Source organism: Tachypleus tridentatus, chromosome 7, assembly GCF_004210375.1.
Source record: "Tachypleus tridentatus isolate NWPU-2018 chromosome 7, ASM421037v1, whole genome shotgun sequence".
Lineage (NCBI taxonomy): Eukaryota > Metazoa > Arthropoda > Merostomata > Xiphosura > Limulidae > Tachypleus > Tachypleus tridentatus.
This window is the reverse complement of record NC_134831.1, coordinates 76,031,455-76,051,500: the sequence shown is the minus strand read 5'-3', so window position 1 is coordinate 76,051,500 and position 20,046 is coordinate 76,031,455. Positions and strand designations below refer to the sequence as shown.

Below are 20,046 nucleotides of genomic sequence, written 5' to 3'. Positions count from 1 at the left end.
TGTATCTGTTTGAATACATCTTTACTCTGCAATTCTGTATAAAACTGCTTTAATAAAAAACATTATGTTAATGCTATCAACACCATGCATATATATTTATCACCATTGTTTACAACATTTTGTACATATTACCTAACTGAATAACATAACGTATAAACACTAGCTATGGTCATCTTACTATCAAAGAAATGTCTGAAATGGTAAAAGCAGGTCTAAGGGCTGAACAATGGAGGTTGAAGGTAGGCAGTTTTGGACTGTGACAAGGAATTTATCAGGTCATGTTTTCAAAGAGGAAAAATGTTGTCTACTATAAAACTTCAAACTGATGCAGTCCAAAAAATTGCCTCTGTGTGTTATTTGTAAAACAAAGACTAGATCGATTAAAGACATATCCCTAATAATTAAGTTAGCCTTAATAAACACTGAAAAGATTGTATGGTAATCCTCAAGGTTGTGTTTACCAGGTAACAAAACACATTTGAATAATCACTTACTTTAGGAAGTCTTCTTGAAGACTTGCTAATCGAGCCTTGCATTGTTCACTCTCTAACCGTACCTCTCTAAGACATGCCTCGGCTTCTAATCGATGCATTTTTTCTATTTCCAGTTCTGTTCTCAGACTTTTCTTCTATGAAAAATACAGTAGATAAATGTAACTTTATGCAAAATACAGAAATTATAAATATTTCTCATTATGAAGGTAATCTAGTTATGGCCAATTTTTATCATTGTAATAACTTTTTACTACTTCATACCTGTAGTTGTTGACAAGTCAATTATGAGACAGTAGTTAAACTTCATGTTTGGATGCTCTGAATATATAAAGTGTACACTTAATATAATCAAAAGTAATTCATTTAGTCTTACAACAAGAAAAGTAGAAAGAAATGAAACTATTCTATGGCTTTGAAGAATAATATGTTGATAAAAGTTATTACCATTATAATACAGACTAAATAGTTCATAGTTGAACTTAAGGACTGACAAAACAGCATAGCAGTGTGTATTTTCTTTACACAAAACTTGAATAAATGTTCATTATTTGATTTGGAAATAACAAACATTCAAAAGGATTTTAATTAAAATCTGTTCCAACTACATTTTTGTTTTTTGCTGTATGTATATATAAAAAAAAAATTCAAGGCAGACATTATATTAATTCAAATTATTGCAAAAATTTATACACTATTTTCTGTAAAATTTAATTTCCACATATACACATTTAATATTCTATATTCAATATTAAAATATTTCAAACTCATTTTCTGAAACATTTTTGTAAAGGAAAATAGTAACACTAATAAAATAAAAGACTAAAATACAAATGCCTCATTGTCCAAAACTTAGCACGAACCAAATATACACACACATATAGACAACGTAGTATTGCACATCCAAAAAGGTAGTATCTTCTCTATAAAGGATTACACCTTGTGAATGAAACAAGAAATATTATTGGGAATACTCGCTCATTTTCTCTTTCTCAGAATCTTCCCATTAATGTGCTTCAAACTACTGCTACCATTATTTTATTAATGTTTATCATTAAACACATTCAGAAATGTTTCAATGATGAAAAAAAAAGTACCATTACATAAATTCATTTTGCTTATAAAATCAGTAAAATATTAACTGCCATGAAACTTGTTTCCACGATAAGTTGTCTATAATTCACCACTAAATGTTGCCAAACAAAGCAAAAATGGAATGCACGCCCTCTATAATTCAACAGTGGAAGTCTAATAAATTTTTGCCAATCTTAAAAGATTAGTTATCATTTTCAATGCAAAGGTGAATGTTGTTCCAAATTCAACATAACTATCATGTTCAGAGGTGCTATATATGTTCAAGTAATAATTTAACAATTTTAAAAGTGTAAATTCAAATACTCTTAATTAAATGTACTAACACACTGAGGGTTGTTTGTTTTTGTCCAACATTCAGGTATGGTGATTTACAACATGTAAGTTATATATCATACAGACAAATGAGCTCCACTGGAAATACTTTGTGAATAAATCAAAAGCAATGTATGAAGTAAAAAAACTGAGCATAGTTCTTTGGTACAAAACCATTTTTATTAGACATCTGTACCAGCTACCTTATTTATTTTATCTTATCTCAAGACTTCACAAGAACAAATGTACAATGCTAATAAATGTCTTGAACATCACATAATTTATTCATAGCTTTTGGTTTTAGGACTTACGAATGTACACCAGGTCCAAAAATTGCATTTTTGTTTCAGTTCTACATGCAAGGCTTAGCTTGGCCGGGTGGTTAGGGAAACTAATTTGCAATCTGTGAGTTGCGAGTTCGAATCTTCGTTACACCAAACATGCTTGCATTTTTATATATAGGCCATTATAATGTAATAATCATTCCCATGATTTGTTGGTAAAAGAGTAGCCCAAGAATTGGCAGTGGCTGGGGATAATTAGGTGCGTTCCCTCTCGTCTTTCACTGCTAAGTTAGGGACAGATGGCACTTTGTGTATCTTTGCGTGAAATCCATAACAAACTAATATACTGGCTAAAGAATGACTAGTTATAACGTTACTCCTAAGTTTTACACCCTGTACAAATGTTCTCACATTTTCACAATTTAAACCATCCTTTTTTTTTAATGGATTTTTTTTTTGTCTTCACACATTCCCTGCTACCAAGGTACAACATGAAATAAGCATTCTACTTTGTAGATCTAGCACCCCAAGAGAAAACAAAACTTGATATACAAATAGACAATTGTATCAAAATATAAAAAAAATTGAAAATAAAAACTTGGTAATTTAATGTTAATCATATGTTTCATCCTTATTTCACTTCGATAATTTTATAAACACTTACGTATAAATACGAAGTAAATATATTTAAAAATATGTTGCTCCATAGCGATAACGCATTTGCTTTAAGACTCAACATCGTAAAACTTCATGACGTCTTTTATTTGAATCGATTTTTTCAAGTGTGCGCCGACCTTGATTAATTCACGGTAATAAATATCATCTAGGCCGACACGGATTCTTGTTTTTTAATACATTATGGTGCTTTAGAAAACATTACAGACCATTCAAACACTGGTTTTGCCAATATCGATAGAAGAAAATGTAATATCTGATAAAATAATTTATTTTGATGTTTTACACAAAAAGTTACACTATAGACGACCTATGTTTTCTCTCCACTAGGGGTTTCGAAACCAGACTTGCCGCTGAGACGCAAGGGGGTCGAAAATAACTTTACAGATACGGATAAAAATAAACATGCTTTACTGATACTGAATCGAGCAAGCAATGTGAATGTATATTAAAAAAAAATCACAATTATTAACGGCTTTACAAAAATTGTGAAATAGGAAATAAGCAAAACCCAAAAATAGAAATATTTAAATACTATACTTTACATTGTAAATGTTTTCGATAAATTAAAACTGGAAACGGCTGCACGAATAGGATTTTTGGTTTCGTATTGATCAATTTAATGTGTTTTCCCGACAAAATTAGAATTATAATGCAGTACAGTCCCAAAGTTATTATAATTGCAAAAGTCTACTAGACTTTTATAAATTAAAAGTCAGTGTAACTTTTTTTTTTTTTTTTTTATAATTGATCGTAGAAGCAAGCCACGATGTTTCACGATTGAGCCAAGCCAGAAGTGCAATTGCTGTGCAGTTATAAAATACAGAATATATTTTTTACATATTCTGCAATATTTTTAACATTTGTAAACTCACTGTAAACTAAGGCAATATTAAGTTAAAGAAAAGTGTGCTTTAGTTGTTATAGCCTGATCACATTTTGCAAACTATTCGTGTAAATATTAATATAATAGAATTGGATTGTCTGTACGAATTAATGTTAAGGACAAACGTGAATTAAAACCTATGAAACTTGGGGGTTTTGATGAATAAAATTGTTTTTGAAAACGACAAACTTCGCACACTAATAGCAACACACCCAGAAAAACTCTTACAACTTATACAAAAAGTCTTACATTAAAATCCAAAGTTTATTTGGGCTGACAATTTTGAGAGAGTTTGTTTGTTTGTTTTTGAATTTCGCACAAAGCTACTCGAGGGCTATCTGTGCTAGCCGTCCCTAATTTAGCAGTGTAAGACTAGAGGGAAGGCAGCTAGTCATCACCACCCACCGCCAACTCTTGGGCTACTCTTTTACCAACGAATAGTGAGATTGACCGTCACATTATAACGCCCCCACGGCTGAAAGAGCGAGCATGTTTGGTGCGTACGGGATATTTTGAGAGGGACAATGTTATATTCATGTTTAAAATATTTTTAACTCTTAGACTGTATGTTTTTGTTGTTGTTTTTTTCCAATCCACTTCGAGGATTCAGTATTTTGACAGTCCTTTAACGACACATTACAACATGGGAATGCCCTGAAATTTCGAAGATTGAGTTTTGATGTGTACACAAGGCAAATAATTATTTCAGTTGTTTTGGGGAATGAAACAAACATAAAAAGTAGGTCGGACATATTAGTGTAGTAATTTTACAGAAATCCCAAATATAAAGATATAAAAATATCAAACATTTAAAAATTACGCCAATTTGTAACTCGTCCAATTTTGATTAAATTTCTGTCTCAAATCCAATTACGAAATGATAAAAAATTATATTTATGAAACACATTTCGACTGTCGCTTTGAAATAACTGTCTTCGAAGTCTGACATTTAAACCTCCAACAGAAAATTAGTTTGGCTATCGGTGAAAATGGCCAAAAATATAGATGAAACCACTTCGAAATAGCACAAAAAATAAAACGAAAAAAAATTTTTTTTACTTGATTGTTACAATGTTTTCTACATACAACTCGAGTCAGAGTAGACTTCCAAACACTCAATACGAAAATATAAATAAACCAATGATGAATAAATACACATTTTATAGAAAATATTCTACTGTTTTTAAAGAGGAAAGAATTAAATCTGAATTTATATTTTTAAATTATTAGGTGTACCGCCTCTAACACCCTCGTTCACGAGCAGTTGATAACACAGGCTTGCGATGGTTTTATTGTCTTCTGCAATAATTTCTGTATCCTGAATCCCAATATATCCATTTTATCCCCATCACGTAAAGATTTTCCACAAAATATCATTTGTACTTTTAACTAAGACTATTTTAAATGAAAGCTGGTCACGTTTTGTTAGGCTTAAAATAATAGCAACTAGCTATAGATTTTTTTAAACGAATCGCGACCCGAGTCTTATTACTCGTTCTAGAACCAAAAAAAACGTTAATTTCATACGCACAAAGTAGGATGAGTGAGGGTGCATCGTCGTTTACACCAATGTTCTTCTCTTTTTGTCTGTTTTTGTTATTTTAACGAGCTAAATAATTTATAATGTTTATTGTGATAAACGATATAATAACTTGATCTAAGCAAGTTTTTTTTTCTTCCCGATTTGTAGAAAATTCTTACGTGAAAGAAAACACGAATATTTTCGAAATCTGCGCAGCTGAATTATGGAAAATCCGTGATTAAAACCAAAGCGGCTTTTACGAACTTCGAATTCGCAGGCCTGTGTTATGCATCACATACACACAACGTGCAGTACGGCTAATCACGTATTTTATCGTACATCGTTGTGGTTCTCATTGTTTATAAGGCGAAACGGCCTTGTCCTCAAGCTATGAAACGTGTTAAAGATCGATCCAGCCGGACTTGACGAGCAACGTGAAACACGTGATTACTTAAGAGCATGTAAACCTTTGCTGTAATAACAGAAATTACAGTAGTTAATTGCGACTCCTGAGAAAATTGCTTATAACATTTTCATAAATTCATTATTATAATCTACAATGCTGCCAGGTGTGTGTGTACATTCTGTAGATTTGTTAACAATGTGAACCTTTTGCTGCCACAAAGTACACGACTGGATTTATATAACGTGAACAACAGTAGGCAGATAGTGTTAATCACGTGAACTTTTTGGTTGTTACCGCCACAAAGTACAAGGTTGAATCTATACAATGTGAACAACAGAAGACAGATATCGAGCTTTATGTCACGTGGCTGCTTATGAATCATCAACACAGGTAACACGTGAACTCTTTCACTGACGTTTGTGCTACTAAGTTTCTGTACAAAACAGTTATTCAAAATATTCAAACCGAAAACATCACGTAAAAAATCGAAAAACTGAAATCCACGTTATACACTGTCTATAGCAGTTAGTCAAGAAGAGCCGTCATAAATACAGTGATAGGATCTTATGGTCGAAAATAGAAAATGTTCAACATTCGAGACATTAAAGAAGGATAATGTAACAAATATTCAGTTAGGTTCAAATTCAAACGTGATTTTAGTAAATACAACGGATATTAATGTGCACCGTCTGCCAAACAGTACGACTGAAAAATAGCATAATGACCAATCTTTAGTCAAACTATCTTAAAATTACCTGTTTATCCATATATAAATCATAGGTGTTTCTGTTTATTATCAATATTATAGGCCGAGCTGTGAAAACTGCTTTACCGCCGAACTGTTGGTAAAGCACTCGTTCATAGTGCAAGGGATTTCGATTCCAGCCAAGGAAATAGGAGATAAAAAAGGACTACCCCAGAAAAACCACGCCTAACGCGAAGTTCTTCCACAACCATGTGATATGATTATTACAGGGGAAGAGGGAGTTTGGGTAGTTATGAAAAAACACAAGTTAACGCTATGGAATTAACCCTTATTTCAACTGGTATAGTATTTGGTTGGTGTCGAGTTCGAATCCTAACCGAGGAAAGATAAATAAAACAAGTTAATACATCATTATGTAATTAAATAGCAAACTACAATTTACCCAATATGTTAATTGTGTATTGAGCAATTATTTTTGTTTAGCCCCTAAACCGGGGATATACCCAGTAGTTAAACTCTCACTCAATGGAGAATTGTTTCAACCGGGCACTATCAAATTTAGTATAGTTATTTGGCTTCTGCACGTTGCGTTTCTCCTGGGGAAGACGAGTTGATTCGTCCTGATGTCGTTTGATCGTTTCAGAAATGGGGAGGTCGTTTTGTCTGCCAAATTATACCACTAGTACATAGTCATATAACCAAAACATTTGGTAAACAACAAATAATAGCTACGAAAGAAGAAATAATTGATCAGACGAGATAAAATGCAACATGAGGAAGCCGAGTTAACTCGCCTCCCCCAGTTAAGGGGTTAAATGAGAGTAAAATGATAAAATCAGATTAAAAACAAATAAAATAATCGTAACTTTCAATACAAACATTTGAACTTTTATACACTTCACCAGATGGTTGTCTATTATAAAATAAACTTGACTCGTATATTTCTATTGCAAACGTTTTTTTTCGGTGAGCTGCATCTGGGTGCTTATTTTGAAAAACGCAAAGCGTCACTGAGCAATACTCATTTCTATATAATTTTAGGCCTAATGGTGATGACATACTAAAAACAGTTCCAGTGGAGAAATAAACTGCGAATTACATGACAGATTAAATTACAGGGCAGATCTGGTTTATTTTGAATTTCGAGCAAAGCTACACGAGGGCTATTTGCGTTAGCCGTCCCTAGTTTAACAGCAAAAGACTACAGGGAAGGCAGGTAGCCACCACTACACACAGCCAACTCTTAGGCTACTCTTTTACCAAAGAATAGTGTGATTTACCGTAACATTATATCGTTCCCACAACTGAAAGGGCGAGCTTGTTTGATGGAACGGGGATTTGAACCCGCGACACTCAGATTGCGAGTCAAGCACCCTAACCACGTGACCATGCAGGGTCAAGAACAGAGCCAGGCATATCCAATCGGAATATCTATATAGTGCTTCAAGTCTCCAAAGAATCCAGATAATCCCATTCATTTAGTTTTAATTGGAATTTAGTTAGTTGAGTCGTTTCAACTGCATGTTGAGTATGGCTAAACAAACACTGATCAAATTATATAGCTACAATTCATTAATTCAGGTTAACTTATTTCACGAAATTAGAAATATCTATTTGGTTTTGTGATGTCAAAGATTATTTCTTTAAGAGACATTAAGATAAAAATAACCGGAAAGAGATTGTTCTGCGTTTAACATTGTAACGGATTTAATATTACTTCAATATCCATGTTTGTTTCAGTTTAATATAGATTTTAAAACGTATGTAACTTATTATTGTTAAATGTGTATTACACAAGTTCCGTCTGTTCTTTAAATCTGTAGATTCTCGCGCGTAAGAATCGACAATATTATACATGTGTACGTAAATGTAAGAATTAATGCCAGCTGAATTTTCGAGAATCTCACGTCATGAATATAAAAGGTAGGCATCGCAACACGCAGGAAGACAATATTTAATATTGTTGGGTTGCTACAGTCAGTACACTGTAAACCTCAGAAGCTATAATTGTGACAAACGCTTATCAATCGGAAAACTACAGATATTTGATCAGGAACGTTTATAAATTTCAAACATTACAAACCGTTTAACATCAGTGAATTGACACGGACGTTAGTATTTCTACGAGGCCATTAAATATCTTCGTCGATAAAAAGTCAGCTTGTAAACGACATGAGGCCAGCCAATAATAGATAGCTAGCTAGCTTAAGCAAGTGTAATAATACCAACTCAGAATTAAATCGCTTATCGTAGACTTGGACTGTTGTTAAAATATTCAGTTCCAGAACAGATAGAAGACTGGGTATTGTTTGAGTTTGTGAAATTTTTTATATAAATCATTATTTGTAATAACCGTTATTATAAAATGTATTGTTGTTTGTATAATAAAATATATTTGCGTTAAGGAAACAAATTGTGTGTATCAATCTTGTTGGTAAATATAAATTTCATACATACTGACATTCAATTAACTTCCAAGCTAAAATTTCCAGCTATTTGAAATCTTAATACCTAACATACACAACAAAATAAATCGGAGACTCGTCCGAGATAAATTACAATACGTAACAACATTAAGGCTTAGAACAAGTACAGAGGACAAACTGTTAAATAATCCTCCCTTTCACCAATGGGTAATTGTTATAGAGTCTTAAACGTTTCTTGGAAATACAACACTTTCACTGAACTAAAAACTTCTCAAAATGATTAGATTTAAACTGAAATAATCATTTAATCGATGTCAAACTAACTGGCGGTCTCCAAAATCATTTTATCTGCCCCCCGTTTGTTTGTTTTTTTCTTTGTTGTGGTTAAATTACATTTTAATTTGGCCAAACTGTCAAAATGAAAGCAGAAAACAAATCCATAACCAAACACACCAATCTCGTGACGGTTATGAAAACACTCTTCAAATGTTAACTCAGTTATTTATTCAAAACTATACAAATAATTGAAGTTAATAATAGAAAGCAGTAGGATTGTTTGTTTGTTTGTTTTGGAATTTCGCACAAAGCAACTCGAGGGCTATCTGTGCTAGCCGTCCCTAATTTAGCAGTGTAAGACTAGAGGGAAGGCAGCTAGTCATCACCACCCACCGCCAACTCTTGGGCTACTCTTTTACCAACGAATAGTGGGATTGACCGTTACATTATAACGCCCCCACGACTGGGAGGGCGAGCATGTTTTGGCGCGACTCGGGCGCGAACCCGCGACCCTCAGATTACGAAGCGCACGCCTTAACGCGCTAGGCCATGCCAGGCCCGAAAGCAGTAGGAATTAAAATTTAAGAAAATATTATGAATATACATCATTCTGTCGCATACATTATTATACATCATTCTGTCATATTTTCGGCTTCCGAACTACAGTCTAGGTTAGAAACTGGACCATGAACATGAAGCTAGCCATTCCTGAATTACCTTCTAAAAAAGCATTTTTTTTGGGGGGAGGGTCAATGACAAATATTTAAAGTAACGACCCACAACAAAAACAGACAACAGAGTGATTTCATATACGGACCACCACGTTAAGCACAGGAAGCAATCAGTTACATCAACTATTTAGGAACGACGATTAAAAGCGCCCCTACTGTTAGTTTCATGCTACGAAGAAAGCATGTGCATACAAATCAGTCGAACAAACTATTTATTTTATTTATCTCTCGCTTCATTTTGTATAATTAATGAGAAGGGGTTGAAGAGTTCCAAAATCCCTAGTTGGAGGCTACAGATAGGTGACTCACCATCAAGCACAACTTAAACAATGATTGCGAATCTTGAATATTTTCTCTAAACACTAGTCCAAGCAACTGGTCTTTATCACCACCAAAATATCCGTACTGGTAAGCCATCCGCATCGCCTGTTAAAAGCATATGGACATACTTCCGTAACAGCATGACATCCGGTGGAGTATATAAGCTTAACTGTTCCTTGATTTAATGTCAGAGAACACACTGCTCTTTTGACTAAAAATAAATAAATAAATAAATATAGGTTTGTTAGGAAACGAGGAAGGACACAGTTCAAACTGTAGCACAGAGTCTGACTCACACGCACAATCAAAAACATTTTGATAACTGAATATCAATACTTACCTTATAGATTCACAAAAGAAAAAGTACTCGACCAGTTTCAAAAACAGGTTTGTTATAAGAGTAACCTACAACAAGATTAGTTACAGTATTAATACGCATCATACAAATTAATATTATTAGAGCATTCAAGTGGGAATTACATATTTTTTTCCCCACACACGAGTTGTTCCCGCTCAGTTGTAGGCCATTAGTCATTGCCCGAATTTCGCGCAAGGCTACCGGGGGTTATCTGCTTTAGCCGTCCCTAATTTAGTAGTGTAAGACTAGAGGGAAAGCAGCTAGTCATCACCACCCACCGCCAACTCTTGGGCTACTCTTTTATCAACTAATAGTGGGTTTGACCGTCACGGCTGAAAGGGCGAGCATGTTTGGTGTGACAGGTATTCGAACCCACGGCCCTCAGATTACAAGTCGAGTACCTTAACCACCTAGCAATGCCGGGTCTTGTTTGTTTGTTTGTTTGTGAATTTTGCGCAAAGCTATTCGAAGGTTATCTGCGCTAGCCGTCACTAATTTGAAGTCACAGACTAGAGGGAAGGTAGATGATTAAAACCACCCACAACCTACTCTTGGGTTATTACTTTGTTAACGAATAGTGGGATTGACTGCAACTATAACGCCCTCACGGCTGAAAGGGTGAATACATTCGGTGGCGAGATTCGAAACCACAACCCACAGATTGCGAGTCGACTACCCAAACCTCCAGGCATGCTAGTCATGTAAGTCATGTTTTGGTAGCTTTCCATCAAGTGAATCCCCTTTCTTCAAAATTATTTTCAACAGTTTATCCAGATTCGTGCACATGTGAAATCCGACATCCCATTCTCTATTTACAGCGCATCTATAATGTATACTGAAAATTGTCACAAGCATGATAAGTTTAACGATAAAAACCTTGATTCATTACCTATTGCAAAAACATAACTGAGCACCCAAAGTCCACACAGACTTCGTGACAAATGTAGGCTTCGTAAATCACAGTTGAAGAAAACAAAATACCGTTAAACCACAAAGATATTGGCAAAGGCTTTTCTACTCGGCTCCATACGTGTTAAAATTCTTCCATCTCGATCAGCCTGGCGAGTACTGAAACACAATTACCTATAAAAACAATCTAGGCCTTATTAGAATTTTTCATTATATTGAAAACAAACCTCTTTCTTTATTAACATATTAAAATTGTATTAATGTGACTTACCAAAGCTAAAAATATGCTTTGAGTTGGGGGAGGCATTTTCGGTGTTTAGTTCTTAAAGACCTAAGAAGGCGAGGTGCACATGACCTCCCCCCACCCTCAATAAATGGTAGCTGTTTCATAAGAATATTAATTTAAATACTACACAGGGATCAGAGTACCCTGCGCTTGCTCTGGCCCCTTCTAGGGCAATGTCCATGTAGGTACTTACATTTATACCCTCGTAAATATTCTCTTTATTTGATGCTACAAAGTCCAGCACATGGCGAACAGATCTACATGTATTTTTTCCATTACATTGGTTTTAACACTCATCGGGACCATTTACACAAAATACCCTAACCAATGCTATCGTATCAACTTAAAACCAAGGAGAGTGTCTTGGTTTAGCGTACGGTGGCCTTATTAAATACATATTAATTAATGAGAGGTGTTTAACAGTTATCTTCATTATGTATTCAGTAACGATCCGATTCCCACAGTAGGTCACTTCTTTACTAATTTTTCGCGAAATAATTTAGCGAATTTTGCAGGAATCTATCGGAGATAATTTGCATAATTGGGCATAAATTTTAATGAAGTGGATCTGGGTACTACGTACACAGTAGTGAGTAATGAATTTTGTGTTGTTTATAATTTATTAATGTGGTTTTGTGCTATGTTATCCATGCCAAGCATGCATATTCAATTATTGGACGTACCATGTTTTACAGATCTTTATTTACGTTGACAGCTGAAGTTGCATTTGGACGTTCGACTCCTCGCGTAATCCATACATTCCAAACCTTTTGTTAGAATATGACTTACATATTTAACCCACGTTAATTTGGAATGGTAGGACACCCTTAGCAGTTTTGCTCGTGTTGTGACCTGGAAAAGTGTTCCATTGATACATAGCAAATTTGGTTGGGTCGTTTTTCAAGTTTTGTAAATACTACCAACTGATTATTTGGTGAACATTTATTTTAATACAGTATTTTTGGCAGTATTATACGATATTACTTAATTGTGGTTGTAAATCTGTTGCTGCTACTGAAGGCATCGGAGTAATTTTTCACAATTCAACATCACTGGCGAACTGTGAAGAAAAACTACCCTTCCTTTAAGGAACACCTACCTCTGGAATAAGAGTCTATATGAAGGTCTCCCCTACATATATTTGTTTTATGTTCGCCACAAAGTTTGATAGCCAACGAATAATACGGCGCAGCAGTTCCATTTCCGACACACGTAACCTGAAGACCATTGTGTCATACAGTATGGAATGCCTTATCGATATTCAGAAAGCATGTGACAGTGCACTGTTTCTTAAAGCTATCTATGATTGATTCTGTTAGTCGAACTAAATACTCTGTAGTCTAAGTTTTTAAATTCATTTTAGATTTCGGATAATTCTGATGTGATCTCCATGAATGTGGAGAATCGATTACTGATTATTCTTTCTAAGATTTTGCCTAAACAGCTTATCGGGTGATGTTTTTTGTAAATCGTGCTGTAAAATAATTTGGAAAACACACGTGTATTTCTAGATCATGATTATATAAATACATGTCATTCCAAGATGCATCGTTTGCTTTTAAGCGAAAACCCACAAAATGTACCACATGCGCTGTACCACAACGGGTATCAAAACCAGACAGGATGTTAAAGACGTGTCTATACGTAATACTTCACGTGTACTAACCCCATTGTTCATGTTATTTAATCTTAATTGAGAAATCTGGCAGAAACTTTCAGAAATCACGAACATTAGTTGACAGATTCTTTTCATGAACCTTGACCTATAACATAATGACAAGTATTTTTATTAAACATAATTTTATCTTGGGATATTTACTATAATAACTTGTGTTTGTAACCAACTTTTCAGAACAAATAAACCTATTCAAAACTACAGGGATCCGAATTTATCATCTACGAATTAACAAAGGACAAACGACTAAACGAACATATTCAAGGGTAGTTTTAGTTAGAACTAAATGTGCCGAGTCTCGTGTTGCAAGAGCATTCTGCGTATTCAGTTGTTCCATCAAGAGTTGACCATGACCATAGGTTCCTATTTCATGTAAACCACAACTATTTATTGCAATGAATACCTGAATCAAAACTCAAACAATTTCAGTCAAATCGTAGTGAACAGTACGGGGTGTTAAAATATGGATCGCGTTCATCAAAACTATAAACCGGTTAGTTGTATGGTTATTGTCGGTTTTATAATGCAAAGCCCTGGGGTAAACTTCATTCAAATATATAGTTTGCAAGCGACATCTTAAATTAACAGGATTGTTTTTGTTAGATCTAAATTATTGTGACCCAAATATGCTTATTTTATGCATTTAAATTTTGTCATTGACTTTTAATATATTGTTCCTGAAAGACCTTTCCTCCTTGGTATAAACTATTGACCATTTTACTTTATGACTTAAGAGTAAATTTTAAACTATTCTTACTACTAAATCCATAAAGCCAGGTTGTACATTAAGGATGAACAAACATCGTTTACAATAAAAGACTAGACGTATGGCGAAAATTATGTTATGGATACTCAGAGTCACAGCTTTTGTACAACGTCTGGTTTCATCAGCTGGCAAGAGTCACAACTAAGTAGAATAATGAAAATACGATTCGATACTGGTCAATTCTCAGCAACTAATCCCATAACAGTATTACGAAAACAATACTGGTTACAACAGTAATATAAAAGTATTTTAGAAAGTAAGATAAAACAAGACCATGGCAACCTACAGCAGTGTTGTACACACCATTGTTATATTGTTTTTATGGTGTTCCCTTTCTAAATATACGTTTTGGTCATCCTCTTTCCATAATCTACTTGTGTGTATATCGTACATGTGCCATTTTGCCATGTTAACTGTTGTTACTATATCACTTAATGGTAGTAATATTTGTACTGTAGGTTTTAAAACCTTTATTTTTAAACTTGTAATTTCCAAACACAATTAAATGCTCTTGTAGTGAAAGTTACGCCGAATGTATAAAATCAAGTTCATGCCATAAAAACTCTTGAAGTACGTACATTTTGATAATATAATAACGGCTGAGCCTCTTCTGCGTATTTCGTATCACATACAACCTGATGAGTTCTGGTTATACGTGAAAGATTCTTCCACATCAGATAAAGCAGATATATGTACAACATATTGTTACAGTACTTAACTATAAATTACAACTCTGGGCACAGCAATCGTTTAAATATAATTACAAACAGTCAGCTGTCACAATAAAGGATACTCTAAGTTACGAACTAGAAGTTGCTATTTAAATATTTAAGTAAAATTGCGTATTTGTAACACAAGTGTATGTTTCTTTTTTATTGCGTTAATAATTTCGAAAAATCTTACCAACTACTGACCACAGTGATAAAGTAGCAGACTTCACTGTCGCCGTGAATGTCAAATGCTACAATATTGGCTTATTTTAAGCACGTTACAAACAAATGACTACAGTGATGGAGTAGCGTATTTCACTGTTGTGTTGAATGTCAAATGCTACAGCACTGGCTTATGTTAAGCATGTTACAAACTACTGACCACAGCGATAAAGTGGCATATTTCACTCTTCATTGTTACAGTGGTGCCAAGAACTACCAACCAGAATGTTCAGGCACTTTAACTACTCATACATTAGTAGCAACTGTGGACAAGTTGGACACATGTAGTATTAAGTTTATTACAGCTTAATCATGAAAAAACGGTTATGTTACTGTAGTTCCATTCCCTTTTATTTACAAATACGTTAGGATACCAGCTCTACTCAAAATACTTTATCATAAATCATTGTTACGCTTTAAACATAGTCAGGGGCAGTTTGTAACATTAAGGTAAGAAGGCAACGGAAAACAAAACAACGAAATATTTTTTACAATTAAAACTTAAAAGCACGATTAATTTTGTAGAATGTTTGGAATAAAACTTCTGCTTAGAGCCACATCGGGAAATGAACTTAACAGATTTTAACTACTGGATAATTAATGAAATTCGAGCTGTGTTCGTTTGCAACTTGTTTAAGCGTTGTCGCCCACTTGTGAGATACGACAACGATGACTACACAGTTCTAACTTACATAAAACTGTAATTCACAGCTGCTAGTTATTTTAACAGTGCGTGTGTGTGTTAAATATTGGGCTAAGAGCCAAATTTTGACATAAAAGTGATGAATGTCATAAGTTTAGTAGATATACGAGAAAATATGGGAATCATATTGAAGCTTAATAAGACAACTGGACATCAAGGTCGTTTCAGATATTTAAACCAACAAAGACAGCTTTGTGTGTTTTCTTACAGCAAAGCCACATTGGGCTATCTGCTGAATCCACCGAGGGGAATCGAATCCTTGATTTTAGCGTTGTAAATCCGTAGACTTACAGCTGTACCAGTGGGGGAGGACAAAGTGAGCTTTAGTAAGTATTCTAAAGTCTTAATATCTGCTCAAAAACAAAATATTTAAACAATGTACAGTTACCTTAGAGATTCTCCCTTTACCAGCTTGGTTTAATATTATCATTGCTGTTTCATCACAAACATGAATCGAACTCAGATTTTATCGTTGAATATCCTTAAAATCATCACTGATCCTCCAGGGTGAACTGGTGTTAATAAGTATAGTATGTTAATCAAATTTCACGAAACAATTCAGTAACTTTAGTTAAATGGTAATTTTCATTGGATATTATACATTAGTAGTTGTATTTGTAATGAGCAGCAGTTTGCGACAAGTAGCTAGCCCCTAGCGACAGTTCAGTTCTCATTCATAAGAAGTTCCGCGTGACGTCTTTACGAAACTACATGCGTTCTCTGTTGAGTTGTTTTGAATTTTCACGCAAAACAACACGAGGGCTATCTGCGCTAGCCGTCCCTAATTTAGTGTAAAACTGGAGAGAAAGCAGCTAGTTATCACCATCCACCGCCAACTCTTGGGCTACTCTTATAAACGAATAGTGGGATTGATCGTCACATTTTAACGCTACCACGGCTTAAAGAACGAGCATGTTTGGTGTGGCGTGGATTCGAACCTGCGATCCTCGGATTACGAGTTGAGCGCTAACCACCTGGCCATGAAGGGCCATCATTTTTCGGCTTAACGTGTATTTCTAAGCAGAGTAGCACCTTTAAAGGCAGTGATTACCAAACTCTTTCGTCTGGGGATCACTTCGGTGGGGTAAAATATCCCCGAACCACTCTACCAGTCCTACCCTACCCACTTTCGTTTGCCCCAAAATTTTCATCAGAAGTAACGGGAAGAGTAGCCTCGAACGTAGCCATTAATCGTTAGTGTGCTGCATTTTGGATCACTCCACGAACCATCAGTGGTCCACAAACCACTCTTTGAAAGCCACTAGCTTTGAGCCACCATTTAGTACGAGATGTCGAAAGGTCAGCAACTGATTTCCATATGTCAGAACAAGACTACGACGGTCAATGTTCTTGTTTGTAATTAAGCACAAAGCTACACAATGGGTATTTGTGCTCTGTCAACCACGGGTATCGAAACTCGGTTTGCCGCAGTATAAGTTCGAAGACATGCCGCTGTGCCACTATTGGGAACGATGGTGGACTAGTTCACACCAAGCGTAATCAATTGTTCTGAAGTGCATTACTATGCTAGCTGAGAAAGACAGCTGAAAATATTGTCGTGCTCTTGAGCAAATTCTAAACATACACCATTTTTCTTTTAAAGCAAATTTCATCAAAATTATCAGTTATAGTGATTAAGACTAATTCAGAATATTAACATTATTCATTATTATTTACACTATGAAGACTATTTTGAATTAAGTTTAGTATGTGAATTTAAGAGATTTGGGTTAGTCTTACAGTTATCGAGTTAATGGAACCACAACAGAAGAATTAAACCACGTTTACTAACGAGGGTATCTATTCAGTGATTAAACACATCTTATCGTCCTGGTAGACCGTGTGTGTATTTATGACGTTATGCTATTATTGTTATTTTATTAATTATGGCTTCATTAATTCACAGCTTACTTCTAGATTCGATGCATATAGTCAACTATTTCTGATGACAAACGATTACTAATATGAACTGCTGTATTATCTTCTTTGAAAACCCTTGTCCATCAAGATGGATTATTGTGCAGTGATCGTTAACAATGTGTTGATACACTAACCCTTATCCATCAAGACGGATTATTTACAACACTAGATTACGGGTACACTACGGATATTCTCGTTATTCGAGAGAAGTCAAACCATTTCTCGAAACTATCCACACTGTATCCAACAGCTCGATATTTGGAACAACCCAAAAATAGGTCATTAGACTGCATCACACGCTTTTAAGTTTTTCTCCGAGTGTACATTCGAAGCATCATTTAAACCGTACTTTTATTTTTGTTTCAGTCTGTGACAAACGGCGTTTTTCACACTCAGTGTTCCTACCTGTCACGTAACAGTTTTGTAATGTTCTTCAATTATTACGGATTGAGTTAGTCGAATTCTAACCACCGTGGAAGGAATGTTCGTTGCATTCAACAATCTTGTTCACTTTGTTTGTTTGAAGTGAAGGCCAAAGCTACACAATGGGCTATCCCTGCTCTGCCCGCCACAAGTATCAAAACTCGGTTTCTTACGTTATACGATCGCAGACATATCACTGTGCCACCGGGGGAGAAAGCTGTTTACTGTCTTTTACCCGTTTGCAACTATCATATGACAGCCAGTTTTTTCTTAGTGTCAGACGTACTCGCATCTGATTATCACTATATATGCATCCTGATGACAAACATATTTTAACAGCCTGTCAAAATAATCGTTATCTGATAAAAACGCTTCAGCCTGTTTGGCATTCACTACTATTTATATATCAGACACGTGCTTCTGTTGTTCCTTACTTCAGACTAGATAAGACATGTCTCCATCGCCTCACTTAGAGGATTCAACTAAAAATCTGACAAACGATCGGTCGATTTTACATACACTAATAAATGCCATACAAATGTAAGTATTGAAGGTGGTCCTGTTAAAATGCCAAGACATTATTTGAATGCAAGGCATTATTAATATACAGTTTCAAACTTCTGTAGTTAAGGTTTGCATTCTATCTGTTGCACGAGAAACACACCTATGATTGCTAACACACAGCAATGAAACTATCCCTTTTACATATACCGAACTGACTGTACTGACATGGTAAAACTACACGGTATAACGATTGAGCTTACGGACAATAAAACCGGAAACAAGCATATAACTGACGGAACAGTTCAAGATAACTAGCACTAGTATTATTTACTAGACTGAAAAATATTTAAAAATATTTTTATGAGTGTAGATATTAATAAAAACAGTCAAGGTTATTTTAAACATCGTGACCAATCTTACGAATAAAATTATCTACTATATAGTGGTAAATTAAGTTTTCTTTTATTTTCAAATTTCACTACTAAATCGATCGTAAATTTTCGATCGCATCTCTTTCTGTAGAAATGTTTTTGTTTTAGATTTTTGCGCAAAGGTACAAGAGGGCTATCTGCGCTCGCCGCCCCTAACTTAGCAGTGTAAGATTAGAGGGAAAGCAGCTAGTCATCACCACCCACCACCAACTCTTGACCTACTCTTCTACCAACAAACAGTGGGATTGACCGTAACTTATAACGCCCCCACGGCTGAAAAGGGCGAGCATGTTTGATGTGACGGGAATTCGAACCCACGACCCTCAGATTACGAGTCGAGTGCCCTTACCACCTGACCATGTCGGGCCTCTGTAAAACTACGTGTATCGAAGTTCAGACGTGTGTGTATTTAAATATAGGTAACAATATAACAGTACTGTCTGCTGTCTGTTCGTGTAAGTTCTTCCAACGGTGTGGATGGATCTTTACCCAAACTGGTAATGACGTTCATCAGGTCCATGAGGGGGTACATAGACATTTTCAGTTTTGCGGTTTTTATGAGGTTTTTGAGTTTGGTTTTTTCTTCTTGCTTTTTACCACTACCTTACATTTTGTGAAATGAATATTTACCAAATTTGGCGTGAGGGTTTGTTAGGTCTGTGCAAGTTTGCGGTTTCACATTTTATGTTTTGCAGTTTTTAAGAGGCGTTTTTTTTACAATTACATATAAGGGAAGCAACTTTGCATGTCCTAAGATAACCTTTCATTAATGACATATACTCCAAATAGTATATTTATACATGATAATGCAACACATAAGGACTACAGTAGCACACGGTATCTAGTGATCCGTTCAAGTTAACAGTATTCCACACAATACTTTTTTAAGGAAAATAGTTTTTGTTATTCTTAAGAAACATGCTAGGACTAGAATACGAATAACTAGCTATTCCAATCAAACGTGGTTATTGTCGCGTTCTTGCGACTATAGTTGAAAAAGGTACTAAA

The 20,046-nt window shown here is 34.9% G+C and overlaps 1 protein-coding gene across 10 annotated transcripts in view; it reads right to left on the bottom strand.

Annotated features, from left to right (window-relative positions):
• Window positions 1–20,046, bottom strand: part of LOC143256004 (uncharacterized) — a 148,785-nt gene that overhangs the window by 24,348 nt on the left and 104,391 nt on the right. For all 10 annotated transcript variants that reach the window (XM_076512533.1, XM_076512531.1, XM_076512532.1 and 7 more), the window contains one exon: window positions 495–628. In XM_076512533.1, coding sequence (XP_076368648.1) covers window positions 495–628 — 134 coding nt within the window. The remainder of the gene's footprint in view (window positions 1–494; window positions 629–20,046) is intronic.